At 36.2% G+C, this 14,156-nt stretch overlaps 2 protein-coding genes across 5 annotated transcripts in view; one reads left to right on the plus strand and one right to left on the minus strand.

The window, feature by feature from the left end:
• Positions 1 to 4,048, plus strand: part of LOC141501268 (amino acid transporter heavy chain SLC3A1-like) — a 31,045-nt gene extending 26,997 nt beyond the window's left edge. Inside the window, exons 9-11 of the mRNA XM_074205097.1 lie at positions 292 to 435; positions 1,395 to 1,508; positions 3,413 to 4,048. Of these exons, the coding sequence (XP_074061198.1) occupies positions 292 to 435; positions 1,395 to 1,508; positions 3,413 to 3,853 (699 nt within the window). The 3' untranslated portion in view covers positions 3,854 to 4,048. The remainder of the gene's footprint in view (positions 1 to 291; positions 436 to 1,394; positions 1,509 to 3,412) is intronic.
• Positions 4,049 to 4,502: 454 nt separating this feature from the next.
• LOC141501252 (prolyl endopeptidase-like) overlaps positions 4,503 to 14,156 on the minus strand; it is a 42,324-nt gene continuing 32,670 nt past the window's right edge. For 3 of the 4 annotated variants that reach the window (XM_074205066.1, XM_074205074.1, XM_074205081.1), the window contains 6 exons: positions 13,000 to 13,175; positions 11,987 to 12,203; positions 9,818 to 9,967; positions 9,095 to 9,218; positions 5,304 to 5,386; positions 4,503 to 4,923 (listed from right to left, as the gene is read on the minus strand). In XM_074205066.1, coding sequence (XP_074061167.1) covers positions 4,837 to 4,923; positions 5,304 to 5,386; positions 9,095 to 9,218; positions 9,818 to 9,967; positions 11,987 to 12,203; positions 13,000 to 13,175 — 837 coding nt within the window. In that variant the 3' untranslated portion in view covers positions 4,503 to 4,836. Of the gene's footprint in view, positions 4,924 to 5,303; positions 5,387 to 9,094; positions 9,219 to 9,817; positions 9,998 to 11,986; positions 12,204 to 12,999; positions 13,176 to 14,156 lie in introns of those variants that run through there. The other variant, XM_074205088.1, reaches the window with a different exon arrangement.

A 14,156-nucleotide genomic window follows, 5' to 3' on the forward strand; every position in this document is an offset into this window, starting at 1 on the left:
CTTCTTATCTAGAATATTTGCTTTTATCTACCTTCCAATCTGAGATTTAGAGTATAGTACAGTTAGTTATGTTACATTCTCCCAACATTATCTAAGCATGTTATTATATATATCTATATGTACGACATATGCACCTAAAATATTTATATATATTGCATATACAATCCTAATAAAATGCTGAAATTTTTATAAATGTACTAATTTTTGTTTTTATATTTGATCCAGAATAGGGACAGGACAGGATTTTAGAATAAACTTTGGACTGAAAATTTTATAAATATTTATTTTTAGATCGGAGGACCTGATACTTCTAGGTTAACTTCTCGTTTTGGAGAAGACTATGTCAAAGTCATGAATATGCTAATCTTAACACTTCCTGGGACACCTATAACTTACTATGGTGAAGAAATAGGAATGAAAGATAATGCAGAAAATGTAAGTGAAAGCTGTGATACTATAAAATATAGCTTAAATATTTCAGAAATATATATTTATTAAACTAGACAAATACCATGTTTTGTTCATTTAGTGCTCCATATCATAACTTTTATGAGGGTCAGCAAAGTCTATTGGAATGTAAGCTGGATTCGATCTCCAGTCTTTGGACACCAGCCCTGACCTGCCTCTTGCCAGACCTCCGTAATCGGGCCACTCAGCTTCTGGGGAGTTTTTTCCCCCTCTCTCTAAAATGGGTGTGAATTCTTTTATTTAGCTCAATAGAGATTTTGTGAAGAACACAGTGCTTTGTAAAATATTAAGGTAGCTACATAATTTTAAGGTGATAATATTAGAGTTCCTAAGGGCTTACTCTCTTTTTTGAAAAGGAGCCAATTGAAAACATTTGTTTTTCCAGACTATTCTGCTATATTTTATTTTAAATTCAGATTCTTTTATGCTTCTGCATAATCAAATGTGGCAGTACAAAATGAGGTCACACCTCAGAGTTATATGGATGGACACACATTAAGCCTAAATCCTTAAGTCTGAGAATGGATGAAAGAAATGATTACAGAAACAAGCATATAGCCCAATTTACTAATATTTGACTAAGGTGAATTTTCTATTATGTAGAGTCTATAAAATTAAACTTGTGCCCAGAAATGAGTGTTATGCAATAAACTGGTTAGATCAATGCTGCTACAAGAAACTGTAGATTAAAACTAATATCCTAAAATGTTATATATTGTAGATACTTTCTTGAAAGTAAATATAATTTGCTTGCCACTACATATTTCAGATCATATTCCAGCTACGCTGAAAACAATGAATGGACTGAGTAGTCTAACAAGTATTAACCTCCTATTATGTGCCAGTTACTGTAAACTATAATTAAGAAGTGTTTATGAGTTTTAGAATTTGATTATATATATTTTGACTTTTCTTTTTTCTTCAAGACCCTACTTTCAAAGTCACCAATGCAGTGGGACAATAGCTCCAATGCTGGTTTTAGTGAAGGGACTCAAACCTGGTTACCCACCAATACAGATTACCAAGATCTGAATGTTGATGTAAGTACTAAATCTGCAAAATAACTAGATTCTGAAAAATCAAAAATGCATTTTTAGATGTGAACATAAATTTTATTTTTCTTGCTCACTTCTGGTTCAGCTTGGGGTTTTGGGCTGGGTGGGTGGTAACTTTCCATTCTCACCCCCCACTATTGTATATAATAAACACAATGCAATTATAGACTCTCTAAAGTCAGATTTGCTGGTAAACTTTCTCTTGTATTAAGCATTCATTAATTTGTCATACCTAAGGGCCAAACATGGTACTAAACACCAAGGATACAAAGACAGAAAATAAAACTAGTACTTGACCTCAAGGAGCTTACATTGTTTCTTCCTTGGGAGTTAAAATATTGAAGTGTCACAAGGAAACTTCACCAGTCATTGCAGTGCCACATATTGACAATTCACTGAGTTAAGATAGCAAGGTAGAAATTCTATTTTAGACTATCACATACCTAGGCAAGTAGAATTTAAAACTATATAGATCTGATCAGCAAGGCTGTATGTGTGAAATGGGTAGTATGGGGCCAAAGCTTTTAAAGTAGTTTACTGGAGGTGATATTCTCATCTTCCAATGTCATAGTAATCATGAAAAGATGAAGTCAGGTAAATTTACATATAGACATATAATTTCTTAAATGGGAAATTTCCCAGTTGTAGGTAACAACTGATACTTGTACTTTTAATGTTTATTTGGCTCCATAAGTGCTAGGTAACATACAAGTATGATCCTCATTTAATTAATGAGAAAATGGTGATACAGCAAAGAGATTTATAGACAGAAGCAGCCTTTGAGGCCCAGAGTTCATGAGGCTTGCTCAAGGCTATCCAGCTAGGGTCCTGGCACCACATCCAGGGCCCTGGCCAGTAGGCCCATTGCCTCTTCACAAGCACAATCTTTTAAATCCTTAGTAAAATGATTATCCTCATTTCACATTTTCATAAATCTTTTATTTACAGAGAGGTCACAGGACTTGACCTTGGTCCCAGAGCTAACAAGCAGTGGGGTAATATTCTGAAACCTGGGTCTTTCAAGAGTCAATGCTCATAAATCATACAGTTAATTACTACTCCATCAAGATTTTTCACCATTTAGTGTTCATTTCTTCAGGGAGTTGGCAGAACACATTAGTTGAATTCTCTATTCAGGGTACAATGTAAAGGTCTTTCTCTAAAAGGTTAAGGAGTTGTACTCACTTTCTGTGCCTAGTTTAGTTATTCTTAGGTTTTCTGATGTTTATTTTGGATCTAGTCAAGCTAAGATCTGGCCATTTTGACAACAAATGTAATATTCTATTTGGAGGGTGAAGGCTCTAAACAAACAAAGTCATGTATGATACAGTACATTCCAGGAAGGCTTGCTATTATATCTCTAACCACATCAAATCTCTGAACCTTTATAGTTCCCAGAATCCCTGGTGGGGTTCAAATGAGATACAAGTAAACTGAGTAACAGATCCCTGAGTGTCAGCCCAGTGGAGATGATGTTGATTGGTCTTGAGAGTCAGGATCTTGTGATTCTCAATGTGAAAAATCTCTCAATTTTTCTTCAGCTCAGTTTCTACATCTATAAAATATAACTCCTGTCAACATTCTCTTCAATAGTGCTATTATAAGGTACCAAAATGCTTGCAAACCTGAAGGCTCTTTCTAAGTGTCAGTTGTCTTCTTATAGTAGTTTGCCATTGTGTGAAAAGGAGCAACTGAAAAAGCAAGGTGGGTTTAGATTTCGATTCCCAAGAGACTCACTTCTCATGTAACAAGCATAATATTTTATTTCAAAATGTAACAAAAGATGTGTTTGGGAAATAAATTCCTAATATGTCCTGTTAAATACAGTAAATATTTAAAAAATTTTATAGCTGCACATTTACCTGTTCAAACTTTTTTTAAAAAAACAGGTTCAGAAAACTCAAGCTACATCCTCCCTGAAGCTGTATCAAGAATTAAGTTCCCTGCGTCTCAATGAGCTGCTTCTTAGCCGGGGCTGGCTGTGCTATATTTGGCACGATGCTAATGTTCTAGTGTACACAAGAGAACTTGATGGTCTGGACAGCACCTTCATCATGGTGCTGAATTTTGGAAACACAACAGAGGTGAATTTGCAGGATCATTTTCCAGGACTCCCAGCACAAGCAAGGATAAAGCTAAGTACCACGTTGACTGACAGAGATGGTACTGTGGCTACGGCTGCAGTGAGAACTGAAAAGGGGCAAGGACTCATCCTCGAACACAAAATAACCAAACTCCTGCACCATCAAGAGGCCTTCAAGAACAAGTGTCTTGTTTCAAGCAAAGCATGTTATTCTAGCTTCTTAAATGTCTTGTACAATTCCTGCTGAGATGCTGTCACTGGCCATTGTTGCCTCAGACTTAAGCAGTCACTTCATTTTCATTTTGATGGATTTTAGTAAGCATAATGTGAATACTGATTAATTATAATTCTTAATTTCTACAGCTTGAATTTAAGTGCTTTAGAAAAAGTTGTCCAATACTCTTAAAATGCAATAAATATTGAAAAGAAAATCATACCTGAAAAGTTATTTATTGAAACACTCTTCAATAATAAGAGAGGCAGCACAGCGTATTGGATAGAGCTGGCCATGGAGGTAAGAAGACCTGGGTTCAACTCCTGTCTTCCCCCTCAAGGCACAAACCCTGAGGTCCTCAGCAATTCTCCTGTGGAGAACTGTATCACAAGAGTTTCGTTTCTTCCTCAGGAGTTCTTATACCCAAGGACATTAAAGGGCTTGTTAACAGGTCCTTTAAGGATATCAAAGAGCTCTTTTGATTCTCACAAAAACCTTGTGAGGGAAGCACTATTATGATTCACATTTTACAGATAAGGAAACTGAGGCTGGGAGGTGAAGTGACTTGCCTGGAGTCACACAGCTAGGAAGGGACTGAGGCTGGTTCTGAGCTCTTATCTTCTGAACCCACGCCCCCACCATCTAGTTGTACCTCAAAATTCAATGAGATGATCAGGGAGTCTTATTTTAATTATTTTATTAATTTTAATGTGAAGAATTTCATTGTTTCAATCATTTTGGGCATAAGAAAAAAGCCAAACCTAAAACCTTTCCTCTGTTTTCAGTCACACTGCTTTTGTTCCCTCCTCAAACTCTAAGGAAGGAGGCTGGAGCTAAGAACAGAGAGATTTGAGGGAAGGAGTTCGTGGGCCCCTGTGGATGAGGGATGGTTTAGTGCTGCCCAGGTGAGAGAATTGCAAAGAATGCCACACTCTGACATACTGAGCCCAGTTCAAGACAGCATGAGGTCATAACTTCTTCCATTTCTGAGGCTCTTGATGCTGCCGAGACATAGTTCAGCTTGTTTTAAAATGGGGATTAGTTAAGGGACCAGTGTCACCAAGTCGAAGTTCTTGGTATAGAAAAGCAAGACGTTTCGCAACCTAAAAGAAGTCAGATTTTAACACATGAGATGCTCTGAAATGATGCTTCACAGCCAGGCTGTCTTTCACTACTGTAATCTTCAAACAAGTAGATGACTTATGTCAGGGATTGTCACTAATGGAAGTCTTCTCACTCTGATGAGAGCAGTGGATGGAAAGCTCTCTTTCTTATTGTTCTTGCTCATCCCTCTGTCTTTCTCATTCCATTTCTTTTTTCCCTCTTATTTTTCCCTGTGATTATGCCTTAAGTCTATTGGTAGGCCTCAGGTTAAGAAACTGAGAAGACAACTCTTAAACAATTTGTATTTATGGGATAGATGATTTTTATTTCCTGGGAATAATAATTGTGATTTTATTTGATGGGGAATTAAACAACATACCTCAATTATGGAGTCCTCCCAAAGAGCTGCAGCATGGCTTCCTCCAGCCTGAACATCTAAAATAATGTTAGGAATCTTTTTTCCTGAAAGTACATTTATAATTAGTTAAAAATCATAATCAGAGTTGGGGCTTCCTTACTTTTTAGTAGTAAAATGATAGTCTGATTTCTCATTCCAGTCTTGATACCCTAAGAAGATAGAGAAGGATGTGAATGTGAATGTTATTTTTGAGGGAGGTGTTGTGTGCATGTACTAAACTGACACTCTTGCCTCTGAGCCAAGTGGATACCCAGTCTTTTCAAGCTCTCTTCCCGGCTGGCCATATCACGTCTCAAAAGTTTCTGATAGCAGCCTTCTAATATTCCTTGAGGGAAAGGGAAAGTAGAATCCAAAAACTTTGATTCTAATTTCTACTTGCTTCTGACCCCTGGTTTCCTATTATATTTTCTTAAGTTTTTTTTTGATTTCTTTCATTTTTTAAGATGTCATTGATGTCAATCCATGACATCTTTTATCCTTTTCCCCATAAAATCTTCCCTTGTAACAAAGAAAAACAGTCAAGCAAAATGCTCAACACAGCAACTATTCTAAGAATAGTTACCATTTCTCTCACAAGTGATGCTATTTTTCCTCACATTCCTTCCAAGGTCAAGATTGGCGAATGTATTTAATCTGAATTCTCTGTTGAGAGGCAACATGGCATCATCAGGAGAGAATGCTAGGTCTGGAATCAGGAAGACTTAAATTCATATCCACCAGTTAGCAAGTCATTTAACCTCTGTGTTCCTCAGGCATCTCCCCAGGTCTTAATCACCTTAGGCTTATGATGTAAATTACAGATCAGCATTGGTTCTCATTACAGGTTTTTCCCCACAATGATGAAAGTACAGATTTCTATATTCTTTGCTTTTTAAAAAAAAACTGGTTTAAACAAATATATCACTTAGGAACTATGTTCTAATATTGCTACTATTCACTTGAAAAGGTGATTTAAAGGACTTTGAAATTATGGAAGAGACCAGAAAACTGAATTTGGACAAAGGAAATATAAGAGGACTTGAGATGTGAGAAGGAACTGAAGAAGGAAGATGGCTAGAAAGTGAGTGTTCCTGTCAAATGTTAATCAGATGGGAATTTGATGAGCCTTCACTCATAGCAGTTTGCAGTAGTCATGCTACATGGGAGTCAAGATCAAGAAATTCAAGGGCTGAGTCTCTCGCTTGCAGTAAATATGGCAGTTAGACAGAATTTTGCAATGACTTGCATTAAATATATGATATATGTATTCTGTCTTAGATCTAAGATATTTATACATGGTCAACGTGCAGGCTGATTTACAGAAGAAGATAGATACATTTTTACATAGAGAATGAAGTGTTCATTGAAAGACAAAGCAATAAAAAGGCATCTTAAGAAGAGAGGAGAATCCTCCCCTATCCCTGAGGGTTACAAAGTTCAAAGAAGTACCACAGAACACTTGGATCTAAGAAACAAAGATTATACCCTAAGAGGTAGAAGCTGTTTCTTCTCTAGAGAAAGATTTTTTTTTCATAGATATTATCAGATAAAGGGCCAGTCAGGGAGATTATAGGAAGAAGAGATAAATAGTGGTAGCTGGTAACTCCTTGCCCTGGATACTAGGGTAGCCACATGTTAACCTTATATCAACAAAAAGACCTTTCTTCAAGGAGGTGAACAATATGTCCAAGTCATGAAAGTAATTCCCAAGATTTCAAATTGCTTTTGGTGATTCATGTGGATCCAATTGATACTGCCAGAAGAAATCTAGAAAGCATTCTTTTTTTTAGGTTTTTGCAAGGCAAACGGGGTTAAGTGGCTTGCCCTAGGCCACACAGCTAGGGAATTATTAAGTGTCTGAGACTGGATTTAAACCCAAGTACTCCTGACTCCAGGGCCGGTGCTTTATCCACTGCGCCACCTAGCCACCCCCTCTAGAAAACATTTTTAAAGATTATGAAGTCTGGGTCAAGAAATGGAAGACTTTAGAGGGTAAGAAGGGAAATGACTTGATCATTGCTACCTAAGTAAAGGGAATCAGAAAAGAAAAGTAGATCTTAGAGTGAACATAATAAGCTGGTGTTTGAATGTGAAATTTTGATTTCTGGACCATGACTTCAAATATATAGGAATATATGGTCTAACCTCATGACCAGAGATGGAATGTACCTAACTGGTGAGAATGTATTTGCCTGAATTCTTGCAAATCTAATCCAAAGGACTTTCAGCTGAAAAACGATGAATAGAATGCCTCTGTAGATCTTATTAAATTTCAAGAATAGCAGTCACTACTACTAATATCTAGAAGTTTATAGAAGACAATTCTAGAAGAGGGCAGAAGCTTTATTCCAAGGGGGTGAGGAACTAGAAGCAACAGATGCTGATATTTTGTAAAAGAAGTTTAGCAGTCAAATCTCCTTACTCCCTCTTGAACTGAATGAGGGTAATACCATTCCATTTGTCTACAGGAGGCAGCACAGACTGAGAGCTGGAGAGAACTCTGGTAGTTGTCTGCTGCAAGAATTTTAGAGAGGACAACAGAGGCCTTAGAGAGGGAGAGTTTCCTAATGTCATGTGGGTAATAAACAGAAGAATAAGGGTTTAGACCTAAGTCCTCTGAGTCCAAATATGGGGTGCTTCTTACAGTCCTCTCTCGCCTCCCATGGTGGAATTGAGGCAAGAAGTATTTATGATTTGTTTACTAAGGGTCAGACACTTTGCTGAGCACCAGGAATACAAACACATGGAGAAAGAAATAAAAATGATTCTTGCCTTCAGGAAGCTTATATTCTAACAGAGAAGACAACACATAAAAGAAAGCAGCAAACTGGTGGGAGATGGAGGTTCTTAGGGTATGGCCTAGTCTGAAGTGTTAAGGGGAGAGTGTCTGCCTGTCACATTTCTCTGCCCACTCTAATCCACCTTACCGTCATAGTTACCAGAATGAGTAACTCCCCTATTTAATAATTTCTAGGGGCACCTCATTACCTTCAGGACAAAACTGTCTCTTTGGCATTCAGAGCCTTTCATAACCTACTACTCTTCATCACCCCTCCCATCTTTTGAGACTTCTTACCACTTACTCTCCACCGCATGGTGACCCTGGATTCCTTTGCTGCTCCATGAATAAGACACTGAGTCTCTGCTCCCAGCATGTTCTCTGGCTCTTACCCCATCCATGGAATGCCCCTTCCTCCTCTTTGCCTTCTGACTTCCTTTAAGTCCCAACTAAAATCTCACTTTCTCTGGGCAGCCTTTCAACCTATCTTAAGTGTAGTGCCTCCCCTAATAATTATTCATGTTGTTTATCAGTCAGAGTGATTTGAAGGTCTCTTTGGAGGACTTTAAGCACAGAACATTCTAGAAAGGCCACAATATTAAGACTAGTTGAAAGTATAATTTTTGCATGTGTGTGTGTATATATATATAATACTGTTCAGATAATCTGAAACACTTGCCCCTAAGCACAGTCTTCTTCTCCCTCTATACCACAGCACTGAAGAAATATCTAATAACCTCCATACATGTTAAGTTGACCTCCTCAGTCAATTGACACTGGAGAAGTATAAAAGATTCTTCAATCTCATATAGTGAAGTCTTACATATAGTTTAACTGAATTCTAAGTACAAGGAAAAAAATATTTTTCCTAAACCACGGGGATAGAAATATTAAAAACCATTAATTATATAATTAAAAGCATTACTATGGGTAGCATGACTTGCATTGAGTTGTGGCCATACTTAACCAATCACATTTTTGGGTATGTTCATACCATGATCTCTGTTGAATCTCTGATCCATGATAACTTTTCTGAGTCTCTGAGTATATTTTAATATTCCTCTTATAGGTACACGTTGATCATTTTCATAGGTTGTAATTATAATCGATGGATAAGTCTAAAAAAAAGAAAGATTTATAAAGTGAATTAATTTTTTGTTTGCTGTACCTTCTTACAAATAATTATTAAATTAATAAAAATAATTATTCAGCACTTTATTATAAGGAAGAAAAATGCTTCACATTAATTATTGCTATTCAAGGTCTGTGTGAACAAAGCTTTTTGATAATATTCTCTTCTTAATTAAGCTGTGATATCCATAAATATTAAAATATAGCCAAATAGAAATGGAAGAAGGGAAAGGGGGAGAATGTGAAGTCCTAGTATCTCTAGTTCTACACTTACTATGTGCCAACCCTGAGCTGAGTGCTTTACAAATATTATTTCATTCAGTCCTCACAACAACCCTGCTTTATAGCTCCCCACTTTATAGTTGAAAAAGCTGAGTTGTACAAAGGTTAAGTGACTTGCCCAGAGATCACACAGCTACCACATATCTGAACCTGCATCTGAATTCATTTCTTCTTGACTCCAGGGCCAGTGTTCTGTCTCCTTTTGCCACTTAACTACATAAACATCCTTGTGGACTAATTTCTATATTATTTAAATGTGACCTTTTGCTGACTACCCTTTTATATCACTTATGGTTTTCCTTACCTGGGGTCTGAGGTTCTGGTAGGGGCAGTAACTTTTTATATAGTTCATGTATTTGTCATCAGAGGAAGGATCTCCCCACTCTTCTAGTTCTTCAATGGTCAGAGGAAGCTGCATGTCCAGCATGGTGTTGAGAAGGTCCAGAAAAGGCGCCTAAACACAAGTCATGTACCACAGGTTGAACTAAGGAGGAAGTAGAATGAGCTCAGAACAGTTACAATGCACCATGACAGAAGTGGAAGCCAAGATCCTGGGGGGGGGCAGGGGTGTGCAGTGTTCTTGCCAGTAAATCTGGAGAGGGTAGGAACAGCACAGGGCTATCTCTGCAGTGGTTTCTAATAAATACAAAGTATTGAGGAAGCTCTCTGGCAGCCAGATCCCTTTTCTCTGGCTCCTGGGCATCTCCCACACTTCTGCTGCCATGCCTCACATGCCCATTTGCCTATGAGAAATCAGGATTGGATGGCTTGCATCCTGGACATCAGGAGGCTTTCTTTCTCTATGGAGATTTTCTGGGTGATTGAAAAGAGAAGTTCTAATTGATAAGAATTCTGAGATGAGGAACCCAGAGAGGGATGCTGAGACAAGTTTCAGTGGGAGTACCACCTGTGAAACTGCACAAAATTGACACTATGAAGACTAACACAGAAGTGGCATCAGCTCTTACCTCAGGTCAGGTAAATGGGGCTGGGGTACCACCTGTCATAGCCTAAGGAGTTATGGACAAAGAAAAGATCAAGATTGGAGGATAATTATGATAGGAAGGAAATATAGTCAGCTGGTTGTCAGAGGCTCTTTACAGGTTCATTTTAATTTTATTCATAGGTAAATGAAGTTTTTTTGCAAAAGATAATATGATTCTGGGGCCAATGGAATTATTATATTCATAAAAGTCAAATTGTACAGTGTTTCATTTACACCTTTACCTATTGTAAAGTCCATATACTTATATAGTGAATACATTTGTATTGCTATATAAGTCCATTTTATGGAATCATCCTTATCTTTACCAAAAAAAAATAGTATAAATTCAATCAGGCTTGAAATGTTTGTTAAATATGAACCTTTAGGAGGTCTTGATAAAACAAAATTTCAACAAGTTTTTATGGAAAAAATTATGAAATTTTAGGAACAATTAGTAAAATGGGTAAGACATTTTAAATTCTTTTTAAAAATTTCAATTAATATCTATTTAGTTCTATAGCAAATGTAGAGAGAAGTGGTCAAGATTTATGAGCAATTCTGTTTGAAAGTTATGCTGAATATAAGAAAATGTGAATTAATAATGCAGAATTTGGGAATATTATAAATATAAATTATAAAACTAAAGTAGTCCAGACATAGACTATTAAAGATGTAAATAAACTGAGTCTCATAAAACAAAATAAAGAGTGACTAGAATTTACTCATATTTTGCTATGAGATATAAGGTAAAATACCCCAAATCCAAACTAAAAAGTCACCATTTGATATTGCTGTATCCCTAAAATGTCAATCAGAATGCTAGAAAATAAATGAGGTGTCATCAGCTACTATTTCTGTCAGCAAATTTGCATGGATAATTGAAATAATTTAGACATTGATTTAAAGATCTGTTTGGAACAGTGTTACAAAGATGCCTAAACCCATCTTATAACCCAACAAAAGTAAGCGAAACAGTTAAAGCCAGAAGATTTTTATAAAGGGAAAGAGGATCTACTAATCTCTTCATGAAGAGAAAAAAGTACACAACAGTTTTTTTTGGCTAAAGACATCAAAACTACTTCCACAAAGGTCATAAGTCCAGTGTTTAGTACAGCTGAACAGCTGAACTGCAAGGCCAACTTCAGATCTATCATAGAGCATACTGACTTAATGTCTTTTACTATCTAGTACTATCTCTGTTCCAGGAAAACCTCAACGAAAAATAGTGACACATGTTATTCATTGAAGGACTTTAAAAATGGTAAAGAGTGACTGTTTTGACTATTTGTAGGTAATTTCCTAATCTACAGTTCTTAGAATCAAAACTTTTAAAAGGAAAAAAGTTTAGAAATTACTGCTTCTTATTCCCACTGTATGTTAGGTTTTCTACTATTTTGATTCTCTGAGTATTTTATTTCTTAACATAACCAATCTTGCTTTTCTTCCAGTTCAAATACTCTCTCATTCTAGGTTTCAGAGTCGACTCACCTGTAAAGACACAGCCCTGATAAGGCTGGGGTTGCTATTACACAATGCTCCTGCTAGAATACCTCCAGCACTATAAGTTGTAAGGGCTGTAGATGCTGGTTCAGAAAATCCCAGGTTGTGAAGAAACTTTATACAAGCCTCTAAGTCATCAAGGCCATTGAGTTTATTGTTCAGACAGCCACCAGCATGCCAACTGAGGCCCAGTTCACCTCCACCTCTGAAATGAGGGGAAAAAATACATGAGGAATATGCTGTAGATGGTACTACTTTAAAAATATGCATTCCTTTTGGACAGGAACAGGATGAAAGGAGAGAGAGAGAACAGAATAAATGAGAGTGGGAAGAACAGAGTGGAGGGAAATACAGTTAGTAAGAGGAACATGGGGAAAATATTGAAGCAACTTCTCTGGTAGACTTATGATAAAGAAAGCAACTCACCCCAGAGACAGAGTCATTGGAATCTGAACATAGACTGAAATACATTTTATTTCTCTCTCTCACTATTCTTCAGGTTTCTCACCTTCTGGGGGGGGGAGGGGGTTTATGTTTACTCTTATAACAAAATTATTGTAATAATATTAAATAAATAAAACAAAAAATTTTTTAAAAAATGCATTCTTGTGTCTATTCAGCAAATTCAAGTGGAATAAACACATAAATGGGGTAGAAAGGGGGGCAAAAGTGTGAAATAAGGCCATATCACTTTCAAAAATAGGGTTGTCTAAGTAATACGAAGTATTTTATGAAAATCGAAGCTTGAAATGACTTGAACGGACTCAGTCACTCAGTAGGCAACCATATATGGAAAATTGAGTGTTACATATCAACTTAACTGCTACTTAATCAGGTCAACAGAAAGTAGATTTAGCAAAGCATGTGACAAGAGAAGAATTCATAAATTCAACAATAGATGAAAAAATTTAAGTTTTAAAATGTTATCTAAGTTTCATATGATTTGACTCATCCCTGTGCTTTAATACTTCAAATGAAATAAAAATTATGTGCTCACTTACCTAACATGGCAATATGCTAATATCCATCCATCTTCAATTAACATTCGATTCTCAGCTTTGAAATTCATGTTTAAATCTATCCCATAAGCTCCATATACATGAATAAGAAGAGGGTTTTTCTGTAAGTCCTCAGAATTTCTTTTAAAAAATACTGTCACTGGCACTGAAGTTCCATCCTGGAAATGAAAGAATATTTTCAATACAAACAGCTATTCTTGTACAACAAAAACCACAATGATTTTTCTTTAAAATTTTTTTTGTTTTAAATTTGACTTCTTTTGATCTAGGTTACTTATTTTAGAACAAGTGTGTCCCATCTGTGGGTCCACAAGCAGTCTAAATAAGCCCATCATGCGGCTCCGGTTGCATAACTGCATAACTGGAAAATGAAGGTACAGATGAATGCATGTGCCAAAACTGCAACATCACAGAAGTTCACATGACTAACTCTGTGGTCTCACAGACCACTGAATTTTTCTTTTGTTTTTTTCTTTTTTTTAAAGATTTTTTTTCCTTTTTTTTTGTTTTTTTTTTTACAAAAGATATGCACTTAGGAATTAGGATCTTTCTTATGACTCATCATAATTATAACAGACAATTTTATTGTTATTCTTTTACATAGTAAAAAATTGACATATATAAAATGTATAGTTGCTATCATTCTTAGTTGAAATCAACACACTGCCTGCAAACTTGCAAAGAGAATGAATAGAGTTGGAATCAGGTATGTAACTTAAAGAAAAATGTATTCAAGTGTTATTCAAGTCCAATTTATTATTGGACTTTTATAAGTTGTACCTGCTTAAAGAAAAGTATCCAGGGGGTAGCTAGGTGGCACAGTGGATAGAGCACCGGCCCTGGAGTTCAAATCTGGCCTCAGATACTTAATAATTACCTAGCTCTGTGGCCTTGGGCAAGCCACTTAACTGCATTTGCTTTGCAAAAACCTTAAAAAAAAATATCCAGCATTCCACAAACATGCTCTGTTTATTATGTTTCTTTTGAGGAGTATGTACATTTATTTGCAAGCAATTTTTTTTCCCGAACAAAGTATATAAAACAAAAAATAGAACAAAAATTTCAGATGAACATCTTGAAAATATTTTTCATATCCCTACAATCTCTATCAAACTAGCTACTGGTGCACTGATAATGGA

The sequence above is a fragment of the Macrotis lagotis genome, chromosome 1, assembly GCF_037893015.1.
Source record: "Macrotis lagotis isolate mMagLag1 chromosome 1, bilby.v1.9.chrom.fasta, whole genome shotgun sequence".
NCBI classification, from domain to species: Eukaryota; Metazoa; Chordata; class Mammalia; order Peramelemorphia; family Peramelidae; genus Macrotis; species Macrotis lagotis.